The 16,852-nt window shown below is 52.2% G+C and overlaps 7 protein-coding genes across 7 annotated transcripts; 1 reads left to right on the top strand and 6 right to left on the bottom strand.

Moving 5' to 3' along the window:
- Nucleotides 1-268: 268 nt before the first annotated feature.
- Nucleotides 269-1,688, bottom strand: CC77DRAFT_1023284 (HET-domain-containing protein). Its single transcript, XM_018525635.1, has 3 exons — nt 1,672-1,688; nt 688-1,559; nt 269-640 (listed from the first exon to the last, which is right to left on the bottom strand). The coding sequence occupies exons 2-3, from the start codon at nt 1,468-1,470 to the stop codon at nt 371-373; spliced, it is 1,053 nt and encodes a 350-aa protein (XP_018382537.1). The 5' UTR covers nt 1,471-1,559; nt 1,672-1,688; the 3' UTR covers nt 269-370.
- CC77DRAFT_1023281 (YjgF-like protein) lies at nt 1,687-2,536 on the bottom strand. Its single transcript, XM_018525634.1, has 5 exons — nt 2,388-2,536; nt 2,316-2,329; nt 2,058-2,225; nt 1,794-1,944; nt 1,687-1,744 (listed from the first exon to the last, which is right to left on the bottom strand). Exons 1-5 carry the CDS (start codon nt 2,428-2,430, stop codon nt 1,740-1,742), a joined length of 381 nt encoding a protein of 126 aa, XP_018382536.1. The 5' UTR covers nt 2,431-2,536; the 3' UTR covers nt 1,687-1,739.
- Nucleotides 2,537-3,042: 506 nt separating this feature from the next.
- Nucleotides 3,043-3,869, bottom strand: CC77DRAFT_1033608 (adenine phosphoribosyltransferase; the record flags this gene model as incomplete). Its single annotated transcript, XM_018526813.1, has 2 exons — nt 3,043-3,203; nt 3,272-3,869. The coding sequence occupies 2 exons, from the start codon at nt 3,867-3,869 to the stop codon at nt 3,043-3,045; spliced, it is 759 nt and encodes a 252-aa protein (XP_018382535.1).
- Nucleotides 3,870-5,111: 1,242 nt separating this feature from the next.
- On the bottom strand, nt 5,112-7,782 carry CC77DRAFT_273060 (phosphoribosylformylglycinamidine cyclo-ligase-like protein). The gene has a single exon (XM_018530973.1). It carries the CDS (start codon nt 7,646-7,648, stop codon nt 5,510-5,512), a length of 2,139 nt encoding a protein of 712 aa, XP_018382534.1. The 5' UTR covers nt 7,649-7,782; the 3' UTR covers nt 5,112-5,509.
- A 923-nt stretch (nt 7,783-8,705) lies between these two features.
- On the top strand, nt 8,706-10,964 carry CC77DRAFT_1033606 (P-loop containing nucleoside triphosphate hydrolase protein; the record flags this gene model as incomplete). The annotated part of the gene is made up of 2 exons (XM_018526812.1): nt 8,706-8,760; nt 8,836-10,964. The coding sequence occupies 2 exons, from the start codon at nt 8,706-8,708 to the stop codon at nt 10,962-10,964; spliced, it is 2,184 nt and encodes a 727-aa protein (XP_018382533.1).
- Nucleotides 10,965-11,211: 247 nt separating this feature from the next.
- On the bottom strand, nt 11,212-12,500 carry CC77DRAFT_1033605 (alpha/beta-hydrolase; the record flags this gene model as incomplete). Its single annotated transcript, XM_018526811.1, has 4 exons — nt 11,212-11,325; nt 11,368-12,045; nt 12,076-12,225; nt 12,279-12,500. The coding sequence occupies 4 exons, from the start codon at nt 12,498-12,500 to the stop codon at nt 11,212-11,214; spliced, it is 1,164 nt and encodes a 387-aa protein (XP_018382532.1).
- Nucleotides 12,501-14,091: 1,591 nt separating this feature from the next.
- CC77DRAFT_1033604 (hypothetical protein) lies at nt 14,092-16,106 on the bottom strand (the record flags this gene model as incomplete). Its single annotated transcript, XM_018526810.1, has 3 exons — nt 14,092-14,631; nt 14,685-15,223; nt 15,278-16,106. The coding sequence occupies 3 exons, from the start codon at nt 16,104-16,106 to the stop codon at nt 14,092-14,094; spliced, it is 1,908 nt and encodes a 635-aa protein (XP_018382531.1).
- Between the last annotated feature and the right edge of the window lie 746 nt (nt 16,107-16,852).

Here is a 16,852-nt window from a genome sequence, read left to right as displayed (position 1 = left end):
ACGTGTATTGATTAGCCCCCGCTAAACGGTGTGCGTTCGCATTGAGCAGCCACAACTGTTGATCGCCAGGGTTTGTGCAGGCTTGGTCTCCAACGATAAAGACAAGAGGCTGAGCTGTGACGCAACGATTGACTTTTCCCGTCAAGTTGAAACTCACGACCTCGCGAGAGAAAAAAGAGTTATTCGCTCGTACTTGAAGACGAAAGAGTAGCACTTGTGTACACCATGTCTGCCGCTGAAATCTTAGGTGTCAATGGTGTTCGACGAGTAAAATGACATCTGTTGCACATAGAGCACCCAACTTCGCTCGACCTATATTGACGCTCTCTTTCACCTACTGACCTCATCTCCAAAACTTATCCAGGCTTCATCAGTCGATCTGAAATAGCAATAAGAGAATTACAGCAGTTGTTGCGGTGGTGCCGAACTTTAATGACTGTATAATGAAAACACCTCTCAAGAAAATCATAAGGATAAGCAGACACATCAATAAGAAAATCATAAGGATAAGCAGACACACCAATATAGAATAGGCTGTATCAATGATGGTAACTACCTTGTAAGAGGTAGAGGCTATTGTATAGAACATGATCATGAAAAGAGGTATCGCGATGGGTGAGGAGAGGGTAGCATAGACATCCTAACACATGTTAGTGATATCTTTCAGATGCTGGGGTTGATGCGCACCTGTATTATGTAGTCAGGCGTTTGGACTAGAGTCTTGTATGTTTCAATGACGGTCGCATGCCGATTATTCTGTTCGATCTCGATAAAAAGCCTTCGAAGTGCTCGCGTGCGCCCCTCGCCGTAGAGAAGTGGCATGTTGACGTCGAACAGACCCATCAAACAATATACAGCGTCTTCCTCACGTTTAGTTTGGCGTCGTTTTGCCCATGATAGTACTTGATGTGTTGTGCAATGTTTGATCGCGTCCAGACGACCTTGCAGAACAGCTTCCGGTATTCCCGTGACTTCAACTATGTCGTGTTGAAGTGAAGCTCTGTCTCCGATGTATATCTCTTCAGCAGTGAAAAATTGGACTGACTTGGGAGCAATGAGCTCCTGAAGTGTCCAACCGCGTCTGAACCACCTGCTGCTCTGAATGATCCGAGCATCAGCTTGCATAACTTTGTGGGTCACATCCGAGAGGTACACATAGCATACAGCAGCACACTGATACCAACGGTACATCGAGTTGATGGCTTCCGATAGCTCCGCACTACTGCTTTTATCAATGCAGGCTGTATCCACCCAAATATAGCGAATATGGTTTCGCACAGCTTGTCGCGCGCAGAACTGAAGCTTCGCATACCCGGGTTTTGTGGCACCCTTCTTTTCTACGATGTCGCGATAGTTGACTTCTTCGTGATCTTCGCCCCAGGTGTGAGAAAGGATAGCGTAAGGTGGTATCTCAAAGGAGAACTCAGTAAGATTGAAGGAGCCATCGGTGTCGACATGCAGTAGTCGCATAGCGCAGAGGAATGATTGTGTGGATAGTTTGAGGACATTGATGGAGAAACGCGAAAGGTAATGGGTTATGAGGTCTTAGGTGCTGTCAGCTTCAGGTAAGGTCAGCAAGGCACCAGTTGAAAGCAAGGTACGAGGCAGTGCAATAACAATTCATGCGCGTTGCTCAGACTCTGGTGGCGGTGCATTCCGATTTTAGCCTACTTCTTATTCGACTGTACCCTCAAGTCATGCAATAACGTTCCTTCCTGTGTCATGTGGGCGATATTCGTCTAGCCTGTGCATCATCAACATCTTCTCCATGCCTCAAAGCTTCGAGCTCATACCAGTATACGCAATGCACTCAATCTCGACCGGCACACCCTTGGGCAGCTGCTTGACGGCAACACAGCTGCGCGCAGGCTTGTGGGAGAAGTACTGCTCGTACATGCCGTTCATCTCGGCAAAGTTTGCCATGTCGTCGAGGAAGACGTTGACCTGTCAGCGCAATCAGTACCTTGTTTTACCCGCGTTTCAAATCCTTCAGGATCGGTATGCCTCTCAAGCCACATATCAATGGGACAAGACGTGTTTCGCTGGCGTAGACGCACCTTGACAATCCTGTCCATAGCAACACCCGCCTCGGTGAGAATACCCTTGATGTTCTCGCAGCACATCTTGGTCTTGTCCGCGATGCTGCCCTCGATCAAGTTGCCCTTGGTATCGGCGGGGATTTGACCGGAGACGAAGACATTGGGGCCTGCAACAATGGCTTGTGTCTGTGGTGTGCCCGTTAGCACTGTATATGTCGAGGTGTAGCGTCCTGGTATAGCTCATTGGAGCTTCGTAAGGAAAGAGGAGAGACGTACGTAGGGTCCAGCAGCTACATCATCTGTTAGCAGAGCTTCTTCACAACAACTAGATATTTCAGCACAACTTACGAGGACACGCGTTCGCGGTGTGAACCTTCTTAATGTCCGACATCTTTCTGGTAGCTTCAATGGAGTATACTGGACGTTGTTGCCGTAGTATAGATGTCGTAGAAGTAATGGTAGAGGGAAAAGTTCTCAAAGCTCGCAATGTAGCTGTGCGTATCAGCAGCATGGGACAGTTTATCTACGTCAGGTAAACCAAGGCTATCGTCGGCGGAGGCGCACCTAGATGAGCGCGTCCGCCCTATCGCAGTGACACGAGGCGGGACCGGCATCGGAAGCTACCCCACTTTCCTCTTTGGTGGCTGCTGTGTCAGCACGATGCAGGGATGTCCTGTGGCATGGAGGGGTAAACAGCGGAAATTTTGGGCACTGCGAGTTTTGCGACGGAGAGCGGTGCGCATTCAGGCAGGCGTGACCTCGGCGTCATGGACAAGAAGAACAGTCTAATGTAGCCTTCGTACGCATCATAGTGACCAGTTGTCAGTGGAGGGGATTTGAACGTATTCATCATAAATCTTCGCAGCGCTTTCCCATCTCAGCGCGCATACATCGTGACTATACAAACCGCCAACGCCGCCCATATGCAATTCCCCAACCACCCATCTATATCATGTTTTTTTGTTTACGGCATCGAGTCGAGATTCATCCCAATGTTACAGATCTACTGCACCATCTTCTCCTCCTGGCCCGAAAGCAATGTGTGTACAGGCGCATCGAGCTGATCGCGGCCCTTGAGGAAGTCCAGCTCGAGAATGAAAAGGTAACCCATGATAGTTCCTCCTAGCTTCTTCACCAGAGAACCAGCTGCAGCTGCGGAGCCACCTATGATCTCGTTAGCAATTGTTCCACATTGGTCGCGCCGCATACGCGTAAGAAGGAAAAGTCCTCACCAGTTGCGATAATGTCATCAACAATGAGCACCTTCTGCCCGCTCTTGATAGCATCCGCCTGCATCTGGAAGAAGTCGCTTCCATACTCCTTCTTGTACTCAGCCGTCTCACACGGACCAGGCAACTTGCCCCTCTTCCTGACGGGCACAAAACTTGCACCCAGCCTCAGCGCCAGACTAGGTCCGAACAGGAACCCACGCGCATCGAGTCCGACAACGACATCAGGCTTGGCACCCGAGGCGCCAAATTGCTGCTCGATGGACAATTCAAGACCGCGCAGCAGTCCCTCGTGCAATTGCGGGTTGGCAAAGATGGGCAGGATGTCCTCGAACAAGATGCCTGGCTCGGGGAAGTCTTTGAATTGGCGCAGCGAGGCCTTCAGCGTGCTTTTAAGACGGGTGAGTTCGGCGGCGGGGGAGGGATGGGGGGTGGACTGTCCTCCTTGGGCGGCGCCATGGTCGTTGGAGGAAAGGGTTGGATCGGGCTTTTGCGGGGGTGGGTGCGCGGCGGTTGCGTCGCCCTTGAGTGGGGGGTCGGCGGGCGTCGTCGTGTTGATGGGGTGTGTGGTGTGGGCGGGCGTGTCGTGGGGAGCGGACATGTTGGAGGGAGGGGGAGGGGGACGGCGTAAAGATATAAGACGGAGCGGACTGCAAGGTAAGATGATGGGATGGGTGACGCGATAGATAGGGCTAGGTAGGTTGCCGGGTTGGGGTAAGGCAAGGTGGTCAAGGCTGTCCTGGGTTGCGTTGGGCTGGCTATGGCTGGCTGCACTGCAATGCTGTCAGATTTCGGGGGGTGTGTGTGGTGCGTGCCTTGTTCGGGAGTTGGGTCTTGCTTGACCTGCCCGGGACGCAAAAGAAAAAAATAGTTAGGGCCGTCTGGAAAACGGTCCGTAGGCGCAACACAAGTCCCTCTAGTCCCACCTCCTCCGAAACTCTGATAGGCGAGCACAAGAGCGGCCAGGGAAATCGGGGCGCCCCGCCCTTGTTCAGCCGCGAAGCAGAGAGACACGTTCGAACATGGTTGCCTATACACCACCACGCTTCTCGATGCGGCAGCTCCATAACCCTCAACAGCACAGAGCCATCCTATCGCACTCGCTGCACCACCCTGTGTATGGCCTCATCCCTGACCCACAACTAAATCCGCGGCGCCAAACGTGTGCCAGAAAGTCCCTTATCGGAACCAAGGCATGCCGAACTGAACGTGCATTCTCACATGTCGACGTCACGGAAGGGAGCAGAATTTGTTGGGAAGCGCAGTATGACTCTTACCCAGCTGCTGTCTCTCTCTTTGCACTTTGCGACGCCATGGATCCCATGTGTTTGGTCGTCTATAGTAGTGTTGAATATCGCGTCTTCTAGCTTTGGATTCGCGATTCGCGCAATCTATTACACAAACACGACATGTCAACACCGCCATGGCCATAACTTGCTCGGCTCGCAAGCAAAAGCCAAAGCCAGCGCCGTCGTAGGCGTAGCGGCACTCTACGTGCAGTACCCCACGGATGAAGTAACCGAAAGGCAACTAAGGCGTTGTGGCAGCGGTGAGACGTTCTAGAAGGTCGAGCGGGATGCAGGGCTTGTTTGTATCACGCTGGTATACGATCATGCAATCGCGATCATCTAGCCTGTCATGATAACAAGCGAAGTCGCGACAACCAGTCCCAACGCTGCCTGAGCAGTCGTCAACGAAACAACTTATAGGGAGGGATATGTATGTGTGATGAATCTAGACTTCATCAAACGCCTGCGCAGGTTGGCAAAATATTCAGGTAAGCAGACACTTTACGCGTCCTCGCAGCGAACAAGCCATGCATCCCCACAATAAGCCGCGGCGTGCATGCATACGAACTAATAGGGTGGTGCGTAGCGCCTTGTCTTCAGCTGTCATTCCATCAACCCCCGTCAGCCAAATGCATGACGCGATCGTGAGGCTCTTCGGTTTGGACCACGGCTAATATCAGCGTTTCGTGATACAATCCCTTAGTCACAACAAAGGACCATCTGAGGCAGCAGACGCGTGTCTCTCTGAAGAACCATGATATAACAACATTCCGAGTGGATTTAATGTTGCTCTAGAAGCTTGAGAAAAGGTGGGTATATATATTGTTTGATATGCCGCTGCCGCTGCAACCGCGGAGGCTCCCGGTGATGGTCCAGACTAAAATGACCTCCGTACATGGCGTATCGTCTCTCCACTACATGTGTGCATGAACCAATAAAGCAAGACTTTTGCTCAACCCCAGACATCCATGTTGTTGACAATGCATTCCTCATCCGCATCTGTCCTCTTCTTCAGATTACCCACCACGTAGACCTTCTCGCCATACTCCTGTAGTCGGTCCATGGTCGTCCTGACGTTCTCCTGGCTGACAACAAGTACCATACCAAGACCTGTGTTGAAAGTCCTCGCAAGCTCCGAGTTCTCCAAGCGGCCCGCGCTCTTGAGCCATTTGAACACGTCCAAAAGCGGCCAGCTCTTTGCGTCGAGCTCGGCAGCCAGGGTCTTGGGCAACATGCGAGGAATGTTCTCCGTTAAGCCGCCACCCGTGATGTGGGCCATACCCTTGATGAGGCCCCGCTTGGTTGCAGCTAGTAGTGGTTTGACGTAGATCTTGGTGGGTGTCAGGAGCGCGGTCCCGAGGTTCTCACCTGAGCTCCACGGGCACGCATCTGAGTACGAGATGCCTTGTGTCTCGACGATTCTTCGGACGAGCGAGAAGCCGTTGGAGTGGACTCCACTTGAGGCCATGCCGATGAGCACATCACCCTCGGTCATGGACGCTGTGTCTGGTAGGATAGTCGCGCCTTGCTTGATGGCACCGATGGCTGCACCACCGGCGTCGTATTCGCCTGACTGGTAGATACCGGGCATCTCTGCCGTCTCTCCACCAACAAGCGCACATGCAGATTGCCGGCAGCCGTTGGCGACGCCCTCGACAAACTTGGCAGCACCTTCCACATCTAGCTTGCTGCAAGCATAGTAGTCGAGGAACATCAGAGGCTCGGCGCCCTGTACAACGAGGTCGTTGACGTTCATGGCGACAAGGTCGATACCAACAGTGTCGTGCTTGCCCATTTCGAAGGCGATCTTGACCTTGGTACCAATACCGTCAATGGCGCCCACGAGTATCGGTGCCTCAGTGTAGCCGGCTGCTTGCAGGTCGAGCAAGCCGCCAAATCCACCAATCTTGCCATCGGCTCCCGGTCGTTTTGTGCTGGCAGTCAGTGCCTTGATCTGCTTGACGAGCTGGTTGCCCGCATCGATGCTAACACCTGACGATGCGTACGTCAAGGCCTCGCCCGCTGGCTGTGAGGTGCTCGAAGGGCGTGTCACGGTGGTGCCTTCCTGGGCTGGCTCAAGGAGCTTCCAGTCACATGTTATACCCTCCTTCTTAAACTCTTGTAGCAGATGCTCTGCAATCTGGTCGAAGTTTTCGGTCGCGAGGGCGAGTATGGTGGGGCCAGCTCCTGAGAGACAAATGCCCAGAAGGCCAGGGTGTGATTGTGGGGTAACGGACTGGAGGATCTCGGTAAGACCGGGGATGAGGCCGCGACGGTAGGGTTGGTGGAGCTTGTCTTGCATGGCTGTGTAGATCATGTCGGGGTCTGGTGTGGCTTGACCGAGGGCAGTGGTCAAGACAGCCAGTCGCTGCATGTTGAAGATGGCATCTTTGCGTGAGTACGACTCTGGCAATACCGCGCGCGCCTTGGCCGTGGACACTTCGAACTGTGGTATTATGCATATGCACTTGATGGCGGGCGACCAGTCAAACTTGGTGTAGTGACCAATGTTGAGCGGAGGCTCGGGTGGGCGCAGACCCGTGTCTACACCACCGGCGGGTTGTGGCAGAACTTCACTGAGAGGGATCTCAAGGCGCTCAGTGTCTTCGGGCGATAGTTCGTTGAGGTATGTGCCGACAAATCCTCCGTACAAAGCCGCTGCGACGTTGTCTGGGTGGCGCTCTTCCATCAGGCAGTAGTCGAGCATGCGCGCTCGCGACAGCTTGAGGTTGCCGACCTCATTCGCCAGGTATACGCCTCCTACAATAGCCGCGGCTGAGGAGCCCAGTCCCCGTCCGAGTGGTATCGGGTTCTTGACGTGAACGTGTGTCTCGGAAGGGAAGTCGCGAATGCCATGGCATCGAAGCACGTATACGGCCGTTCGTGTGATGAGGTTGTCTTGCGCAACGAGAGGGACGTCTTCCGCGCCTACGCCTTCATAAGTTATCTTGCAGTTGAGTGAGTGTTCTGATTTCTCCTTCTTGGTGACTGTGACGTCTAGTTCAAGGTAGAGGTTCAGCGCCAGGCCGATGACGTCGAAGCCGGGGCCAATGTTGGCGGACGAGCAGGGTACTTTGATGTGAGTAGTCATTTTGGGCTAAAGAGCGCCTGAGGCTTGACGTGATGCCTTCTTTATGTCGACGCGCAAAAAATGTCTAGTCAGCGCATGGGTGACGAAAAAGATAGCGTGGGGCTCAAACTCCGGCTCCGGTCGCGGGGTAGCAAAACGCACCGCCACACCGAACCATGCTTCATCAGCCTCACCAGTCGGATCCGCGTCCAACAACGCGACCACTCGATCAGTACTCCCGTCCTATCTCATCTTATCTCGTCTATGTGCATGGCTCCCCACTCGCACCACGAATGCGTAATTGTGTGTTGACATTACCAAGTCGAGCTTGCCCTGTCTCCCCCCACTGCGGAGACTTTCAGACATCACCATAAGGAGGTGAGATTGGATCGTTCCTCTTATCATTGACTATGGCGAGGATGAAACGTTGCAAAGACATCTTGAATCTGGTGAAGGCAGTAGATCTCGGGTAACATCATGCAACTCGTTTCTGCGCCCTTGCGGCGATTATGCAATCCAGTAATTTAGCAACGCCACAGCTGACGCCTGTGTGACCTGACGACATTGACAGCGCACCGCGCACTCCAGTAATCACATCAAGTACGAATACATACCTAGAGGCCGCCCACAAGAGATCAAGAGCGTGATTTTCAGCCCTTGAGAGCAGAATAACCGCTACCAGATCTACAACAGGCAGACGTTCCACTCCTCTCCAGGCAACAGGCAAGGCTGACTGGCTTCTTGGCTCACGAGGTGTAGCCTTGCGAGGTACTTATTTCTCTCAAAGCCTCACTTCTCTTACCCTCTTCTTGTACGGTCAATCCTCCAGCTGGAGAATCGACGTGAATTGTTTTTTCTTCATCATCAAGACTGAGATTGTTCCTCCCAATCGCCACACCGAAGCCTCAGCCCACATCTATAGAGCTCGCCTTTCAGCTTCTCTTACTTCACACTCTCACCCAACCGGCTCTTTGTCCATTGGCATCCAAATTCAGCACTCGTGCCGGCTAAACGTCGACAAGACTCCACCACATATACCCAGGCTATCCGATTGAGCTTGTCAGAAACCGACTTGATCATGTGCGACTCACCCGCCGAAGAACAGATGAGCATACAACAACTGGAATTCCTGCGTGAGATCATGGCGAAGGAAGTGCGCGAGAGACTCAATCGCAAGCCTCGATCGCCGTCTGTTTCGTCTTCATCAGAAGAAGACGAGCCCATCACTAATGGCAAGTCAAAGGCCAAGACTAATGGCGTCAAACATGTACTCGTCAACGGTAAAAGCCGAAAGCAGGCTGAGAATGGCGTTGCTGATGGCAAGGACGCTAAAGAGAACGACAAGAAGGACGAGGAGCCCTGCGAGCCGGGAATGAAGAGCGGTCTCAAGCATCTTTACTCCGGCAAGGAAGACAAGAAAGGTCGCTTCCAGTGGCAGGAGGAAATTCCAGAAGACATTGGCGATCCCGTCGAAAACGATGAGACTGCCAAGTGGGCGCTGCTTGTGCGAAACGTCAAAGTCTATGGAGACCCCCGACGAGTCTTGTCCATCCACTCCGTCGTAGTCCAGAGCCCACTACTCAAGAAGCTACTTGCTGGTGTACTCAAGAACTACCCGGGTGTCACAGTGGGTCTCAATCGTCTCGAGTTCCAGGGCAAGTTCGAGCCACTCATCCATCGATGGGCTGAGCTGCAGGACGCTATCGCAAAGCTTGGCGATGACACGGAAGATAAGCGTACAACCAAAGCACACGCTGAGTTGCTCCAAGAAATCCTTACTAAAGAGTTCAAAACCATGATCGACACTTCTCAGGATATGAAGAGCAAGAAGGTCATGACTTACGAGCACTTGTGGACTTTATTCCAGCCAGGTGCGACAGTCTTTGCTCGGCAGGACGGACAAGAAACCGCCATGACACTTGTCGAGACGAAGTATGGAGTAGACTGTAATGGCGTGCCATGTTTCTGGCTGACATGCAAATACGTCGATTGGGATGGAGCCAAGTTCGGTTCCAACAAGATCAATCTCTCCATTTCCGTCTATACCGGTACACGCGCCATCACATCTTTGCGTGTTTACCCCATCGAGTTCCATCCAGAGGGTGAAGCCATCCGCGCTCGGCTCATCGAACGTGGTGCTAAGGCTGAAACCCTCGCTGGTCCAAACTATCGGGCATACCAGGGTGTCGCGTGGAGGCAGGGTCAATTCGGAAACAAGGACAAGTACAATGTCAAAGGTCGTATTGTCATCGACACATACGGCTGGAACCGCTTCAATCCCGCCCAAGCGATCTACGTCACGCCACTAAACCAGAAGGATCCCACCCCGCCACCACCTCCAGGCCAGTACGATGAGGGCGAAGAGGAAGAGTGCCAGGAGTTTGAAGACGAAGATGATAGCGGTATGCCAATCGATGGCGCGTTTGCGGATGAAGACGACGCAGCCAAACATCCGCCATTGACTACCGAGCAAAAGCTCATCTGCTCACCTCTGCTCCGTGGTTACAGCTTGAAGAACAAGCTCTGGCTAAACTTCTTCGTCAACTGCGTCAAGGACATCGAGTGGCAAACTGACGCTTTCGACCGCCTAGTGCTCCCCAAGAACCAGAAAGAGCTGATCCTAGGCTTCACAGAATCCCAACGCAAATTCCGTGACACCTTTGACGACGTAATCGAAGGAAAAGGGAAAGGCATGATTATCTTGCTCTGCGGTCCCCCAGGCGTCGGCAAGACCCTCACCTCTGAGTCCGTAGCCGAAGAAATGAAGGTTCCCCTCTACATGATGAGCGCCGGCGACCTCGGTTTCGACCCCCGCAAAGTGGAGGGCAAGCTCCAAGACATTCTCGAAATGTGCAGCCGCTGGAATGCCGTTCTCCTTCTCGACGAAGCCGACGTCTTCCTCGAGCAACGTTCTTTGCACGAACTCGAGCGCAACAAACTCGTTTCCATCTTCCTGCGCGTACTGGAATACTACGAAGGTACCATGTTTCTCACAACCAACCGTGTTCAAACTTTCGATCCAGCATTCCAATCCCGCATCCACATCTCGCTCGACTACCCCGGTCTCACCATCGACTCGCGCAAGACGGTATGGAAGAACTTTTTGGATTCGAGTTCGCAGGAACATACTATTGATAAGGCGCAGCTTGTGGAGTTGGCGAGGATGGACTTGAATGGACGCCAGATTAAGAATATTCTCAAGATTGCTAGGTTGTTGGCGAGTAGGAAGGAGGAGAAGTTGAGCCGGGAGCACATCACGGTCACAATGGATGTTACGCAGCACTTGCATAACGAGACGCAGGCTAGTGAGCGGACGAAGGGGACCTTGTATGGTTAAACTGGCTACAGGCTTAGAGACTAGGCTATCATTTCGGAATCATCCATGGAGTTCATGGGAGGGTTATGGTAACCTTTTTGGATGCGGTTTGATAGTTTTCCAGAGGCTGTTTAATCATTGGCGTTGAGAGACATGGCGTTTCATATACGTAGGAGATGAGATTACTCATAGAAGCACTTGAATGAGTATTGGTACTCTAATCTACCATTCCTGTAATGTCCCCTCTGCCTCGAAGGCAAGATCGATACTACGAACTAGTCTTCCAACGGTCACCAACCCAATCATAGGCATTTCTCAAGAATTTCTCCTCCGTCTCGTTGAGCCAGTAATCAAACCCGTGCCCAACGTTATCGGAACTATACTCATTATTGATGGAGCCATCCGGATTTCCGCTCTTTCTCACCGCCAGCCTCTTCACGATATCGAATCGCAGATTCTTATCGTTGTTGTATCGTTCCGGGTACTTCGTTTCCAATACTCTCACAAACTCTTGAGTATTATCGATAGGACAGTTTGGGTCATTCCATCCATGAAAGATGTATATGGGCGGGAGAAGTTGATGCAAGACACTAGCTTGAGTATTGTTCGCCCGCTCAATACCGTCCATATAGTCTAGTTCGTCTCTCTTAGCTTTGGGGAGAGAATGTTGGCGTTGGAAATACCATTGCCATCTCTCTGTAACGGAGAGAATGAAGGCGAAAGCCATGCCCACAGAAGGCCAGCGCGACGAGCAAGTTGGCACGAGACTGTGACTTTCTAGCCACTTGGTCAAGTCTGTAATGTTGGCTTCGCGCTGCATAACGTCCTTCTTCGTGAAGCAAACTCCCATGTAATTCACCTTGCCATCCTTGTCGGCGATCTTGTCCCACCTACGCTTGTAATGCGCGATCATCGGGTATCGAAGTAGCGCCACGTCGATGGGCAGGTTCGGCCCATCCTCTGCAGCGTTCAGCCACAATGCGGTGACGGCCGCTTGACCACCAGCGCTCTCGCCCTCGACATACACGTGGTCCTTGTCGATGGTAAAGTTCTGCACAGGTATCTGCTTATAAAGCCATTCTGTCCACTTTGTGAAGCCAGACTCGAAGCAGCCATCCTCCTTGTACTAGACAAGGAAGTCCCTCAGACAGTCCACGATGTCTTTGTAGTTGCCTTCAGGGCCTAGGGGGTATTCCGGCGCGATAATGATAGCTTTCTTGGCTTTGGCCCTACTGACAGCCGTTTGAGAATACCAAGCGGGGAAGTCGCCAGCTCCTGTACACTTTCACTTTATCAGCAGATGTCTGCATGTGCTTTGTTCATAGCGATACGTACATAGCCACCACCATGGAAGAACCACATAACCGGAGCTTTATGTCCGACTGGCAAATCGTTGGGGACAAGAATTTTTACCGGCATCATTTCCTTATCCCAACTATCGGAGAAGGTGTAATGAGTCTGGTATTCGTAGAAGCCCATTTTCTTAAACCAATTTTCCTCACGGTCGAATGTAGCAAAGATTCCCTTGCCAGGTGTAAAGAAATGGTCATCAGTCATCTCTAGGTTTGGCCAAGTATAGAGCTTCGTCAACTCTTTCTGAACTAACCCCTTATATCGGGTAGCGTCTTCCTGTGCATATTCTATGAGTTTTGCAGCTTTCGGGAACTCGTTGCGCCAGTACCACTTGTGAGGTCTTGTGTCAGTCCCGAATATTTTCGTAAGTTCCTTCTCACGATGTTCGTTACGCTTCTGAAGGTCTTTAAGCTCTTTCTTCTCTTCCGAGGTCCATGACGGCGTCCAAGACATAGTATATGTGGAATAAGCTGTCGTTGGAGATCTGATTCGATAGTTTCCCACCGAAATAGGAGGTTATGTAGCGTTGAATAGTTCTCAGTACGTTCACAGTGTTGTGTTAGATAGTGAGCTTAGGGCAAACGCAAGTTCTACTTTTATACTCCCAATTGACTCACTTATCCCGCCAGTCACTTCCAGGATTTGCTTTCAACGTGAGGTGTCAACAGTCATGTTTCACTTCAGCCTCGAGATGCGAGGTCATAGTGATATGCCGTGTCCGCAGGCTGCCTATCTGTGGCTGGTACTATGTGACTCCGCACAACTGGAAACCGTGTACCATGACTCTATCCCCTTGGGTACCGTCATCATGGTTTCTCGTGTGTTATATCGTATACGATGTGTCGTGTTTGCCATGTCACTTCCCGTGCTTCCCGACATCTTGGTATGTGCTCGCGGCATGCGATGATGCGGTGGTCGCAATTGAAAATCCTCCGATATCGCTCCCAAGGCTTTGTTTCTTTGTTGGTCGTTACGAGTAACAAAGCGTTGTCATCTAAATTTCCGAACAGGGCTCGAGCTTGGGCCAGTGTCTCTGGGTTGAGTTGATGCGGCCTCCTGGGGTGATGACAGATGCAGCGTGGCAGAATCTCTTCTGAGAAATTCGCAATAGAGAAGCCACCCATGTTCTGGCCTGTCAACGCTCACCGCTCGACTGCTCTGCATCTCTCATCTGAAGATCATCTTCCCTTCTCTTGGGTACCTGTCATACCTGAGGTGCTATGCATCGCATACTGTTGACGTGCAGAAGATACGTAGTACATGTATCCAGTCAGCTGTCGGGTTGGGAGAGTGTAGTGGTTGTGGTAAGACGTGGCTTGAGGTGAGAAGACCTGAGGCCGTTCTTTCCGCACTAGCCGCTGTGAGACGGGTGGACGTGGCCAATGCTGTAGCTATCCACATGTGGAGACCCCGCATTCCTTTGAAACAAGCGGGAAACGCCCATACTTGGCGCTTAGAAATGCTTCGAAGCGAGAGAAAAGCTACGTCACTAGATGATGAGCATCGGTGGATGATACATCTTACTTCATCCTACCCACGGATAAACGGAACCCAAATCCGGAGGTATCACTGTTAGATGGATGTGTTATTTGGGGTTTCAGTACATAGTGCTGTAGCATTAGTGAATTGAAGCTAGCAGACATCAAAGCATTCAAGATAAGCAGGTAACTCGAAATGGGGTATTCATTAATCACTCAACGAGCGTCGTGCACTATTTGCACTCGATAAACCCACTACTTAGTTCTAGGTTCCGTAAATAGGAATCATCACTCTCTCTCCTGGTATCATAATCCGCTTAAACAGTAGGAACCGCACCAGCACCGTAACCCTTTTCGATGATTGGGGGTGGCTTGGGCACGTTCCGGCGAAGCATCGTGTGGTTGACAAAGTAGGGGACCGACTCCGTAATCTCGTAATGAAGGAACGTCTTGGTCGGCACGCTGAATACCTGGTCCAGTTCTTCCAGCGTAAGCTGCTTGGTTTCGCGGACGAAACAGAAGATCATGACCCAGGCGATCAGGTTGAGACCAGCGTAGAATCCAAAAGCACCAGTCTGTGACATGACTGAAACCATGCGAGGGAACGTGAGCGATAGGACACCAGCGAAGGTGTTGTTGATGCAGACGGCCCAGGCCATTCCCTGCTCACGCTGAATGGTAGGGAAAACCTCGGCGGAATACTGGAACGCAACTGGCCCTTCTCCCAAGGAGTACGCGATAGTGAAGAGGTAAATGAATAATACAACTGGCCCAACGCGAGCAGCTTGGCTAGCAGTTTCTGGTTGAAGCAGGGTCAAACCAGCGGCCAACAGGAAGATGCACATGACGGGGAAGGTCTGTTATGTAGTTAGTACAAGAAGCGTGTTGAGAGAGGTTGGGGAGAACTTGCCCACATGCAAAGGGTCCTTCGACCCTTGGTGTCAATGAGGAACAGAGTGGGAATCGTGAAAACGACCTGGACAGCTCCGTAACCCAGCGAAGCGTACAGAGCCTGGTCAGAGGTGTAACCGGCTTGGGTAAAGATGGTCGAACTGTAGAACGAGATAATGTTGATTCCGCACATCTGCTGGGCAATCATAACAGTGGAAGCAGCGTAGTTGGCACGCCTGATTCTGGGCACACGGAAGCAGTCCCACATGCGGTCGAAGTAGCCAGCTCCACGTGCAACAGCGAGCTCGGTCTCGTAAATGACATACGAGTAGTAGTAGTCGCGAGCGGCGATGATGGGGTGGGCACGGAGTTTATCCATGGATTGAAAGCCCTTGGCGACCTTGCCATGCTTCATCAACCAACGAGGGGATTCTGGGCAAAAGAAGATGCCGACCATGAGGATGAAAGACGGAATGAAGGCTGAACCAAGCTGCAGACGCCACGAAATTCTGCCAGTGTCTTTGACGATGACATTGGCGCAGAAACCGAGGAAGATACCTGGGAATGGAGGTTAGTCGCAAGTTAACAGATTCAAGAATGGCGAAAACTTACCGATGACAACCCAAAGTTGCCAGAACATGACCAGGGCACCTCGAACACGGTGAGGAGCCATCTCAGCAGAATAAATTGGGACAGTCGCATTCTTTGCGCCAATTCCAATACCCATGATGAAGCGTGCAGCAAATAGTCCTTCCCATGACTGCGCGCACGCGGAGCCAATGGGAGTAGCAGTAAGGCAGACAGCAGTGAGGAAAATCTCTCCACGACGACCAAGGTACTTGTTGAGAGGGTCGACGATGAAGGCGCCAATGAGACCAGCAGTCAAGAAGATGATGGAGTTGATGAGACCAACAATCCATTCACTCCTGTCACCCTCAGTAAGACCGAATTCTTGAGGGAATGACAGGTTGGCTCCGTTGGATCCAGTCTGGTCCCAACCCTGTGTGGCGGCTCCAATGGCACACAGGCCAATCGAGTACCACAGCATCTTAGGACCGTGCCACTTGTGGTCGCGCTCGTAGATAAGGGCATCGCGCTCGTCTTGAGTGAGGTCGGTGAGCATCTCGAAGCGGTCAGGGTCACGCGCAATGAGAGCAGCTTTCCCGAAGAGAGCAGAGTGCTCCTCCATGCCATGTGTGACAGCCCATCGCTCAGCGGAGCTGACACATTCGGCCTTGGTCTGACGCGTCAGAGGGTTCTCAACGATGTTGTGCGCGACGGATTCGCGACGGGCGCCAGCATCAGCGATGTGCTCGGTGGCAGGCTCGTACTTTTCGTTGATCTGCTTCTCGGTGGCTGGGTCGTAAACAGCTTCCTTCTCGGCAGGGTAGGCCACTTCCTTGTCGGGAATGTGGCTCACGCCGTTGTCTTTGCCGTCCATGTTGGAGGTTGATTTGCGCAGGCTCCAAAGGTGAGTAAAACCAGTCGCGAAGAAGCGCGGAGAGCAGTGGAGGTGGAAAAGAAATGGCGGGGGAGATGAGCAGGCGATCTTATACCTGGGGGAGCTCTCAGTGAAGGGGAGGCCTAAAAGTGGAGCCTCAACGGTGCACGACAGCTGTAAGAGGCTGCAACAGGCACCCTGGATTGATCCAAATACATTTCTACTGGCACGACCGTCGCGACGGTGAAGGACCCCGGGATCCTGGTTTGTGTCCGCCAACAAGACGCAGTGTTGCGGGAGGGGTACTATGGCGCTAGGTCTATCGTTCATGAGGATCCCCACCACATCTCCCCATGGAGTAAGCCTCCACAAGATTCATGCGGCTATCTTAGCCACGCTTAAGCCCTGCTACTTGGCCTTCACCCCAAAGCTTCGCGCATGCCGACGTCTATGACCTCACCCTCCGCATTCTCGACCACGCCTGATTGCCCATCTGGCGGCTAGTTCAAGCCACCACGTTACATTGCTCGGCTGACTTCCGAGCAACCGTCATGCTCAAGTCCTTTGTCGCTATGCAGTTGGATTGCAAAGGGCGCCGTAAGCTCACCCTTACAGCGTTTCCGGTGATATCTTGCGTCGGACGCTGCACGAGGCGGAATCCTGGTCACGGTAGCGCCCCATACTCGTTGTGTACCCGTGATCAGTACAAAGCTTCACATGCTGCATGTGCTTGGTGCAATCTTGGT

The sequence above is a fragment of the Alternaria alternata genome, assembly GCF_001642055.1.
Source record: "Alternaria alternata strain SRC1lrK2f unplaced genomic scaffold CC77scaffold_19, whole genome shotgun sequence".
In the NCBI taxonomy this organism is placed as follows: domain Eukaryota; kingdom Fungi; phylum Ascomycota; class Dothideomycetes; order Pleosporales; family Pleosporaceae; genus Alternaria; species Alternaria alternata.
This window is presented reverse-complemented; position numbering and strand designations above follow the sequence as displayed.

What these genes read in the sequence shown, in the direction of transcription:
- CC77DRAFT_1023281 (XM_018525634.1), bottom strand. Translation starts at nt 2,430, where the DNA reads ATGTCGGACATTAAGAAGGTTCACACCGCGAACGCGTGTCCTC. An exon ending in CTATGGACAGGATTGTCAAG is followed by an intron (nt 1,945 to 2,057) that starts GTGCGTCTACGC and finishes TTGCGCTGACAG; the next exon opens with GTCAACGTCTTCCTCGACGA.
- CC77DRAFT_1023284 (XM_018525635.1), bottom strand. Translation starts at nt 1,470, where the DNA reads ATGCGACTACTGCATGTCGACACCGATGGCTCCTTCAATCTTACTGAG. An exon ending in CGCCTGACTACATAATACAG is followed by an intron (nt 641 to 687) that starts GTGCGCATCAAC and finishes AACATGTGTTAG; the next exon opens with GATGTCTATGCTACCCTCTC.
- CC77DRAFT_273060 (XM_018530973.1), bottom strand. Translation starts at nt 7,648, where the DNA reads ATGACTACTCACATCAAAGTACCCTGCTCGTCCGCCAACATTGGCCCC.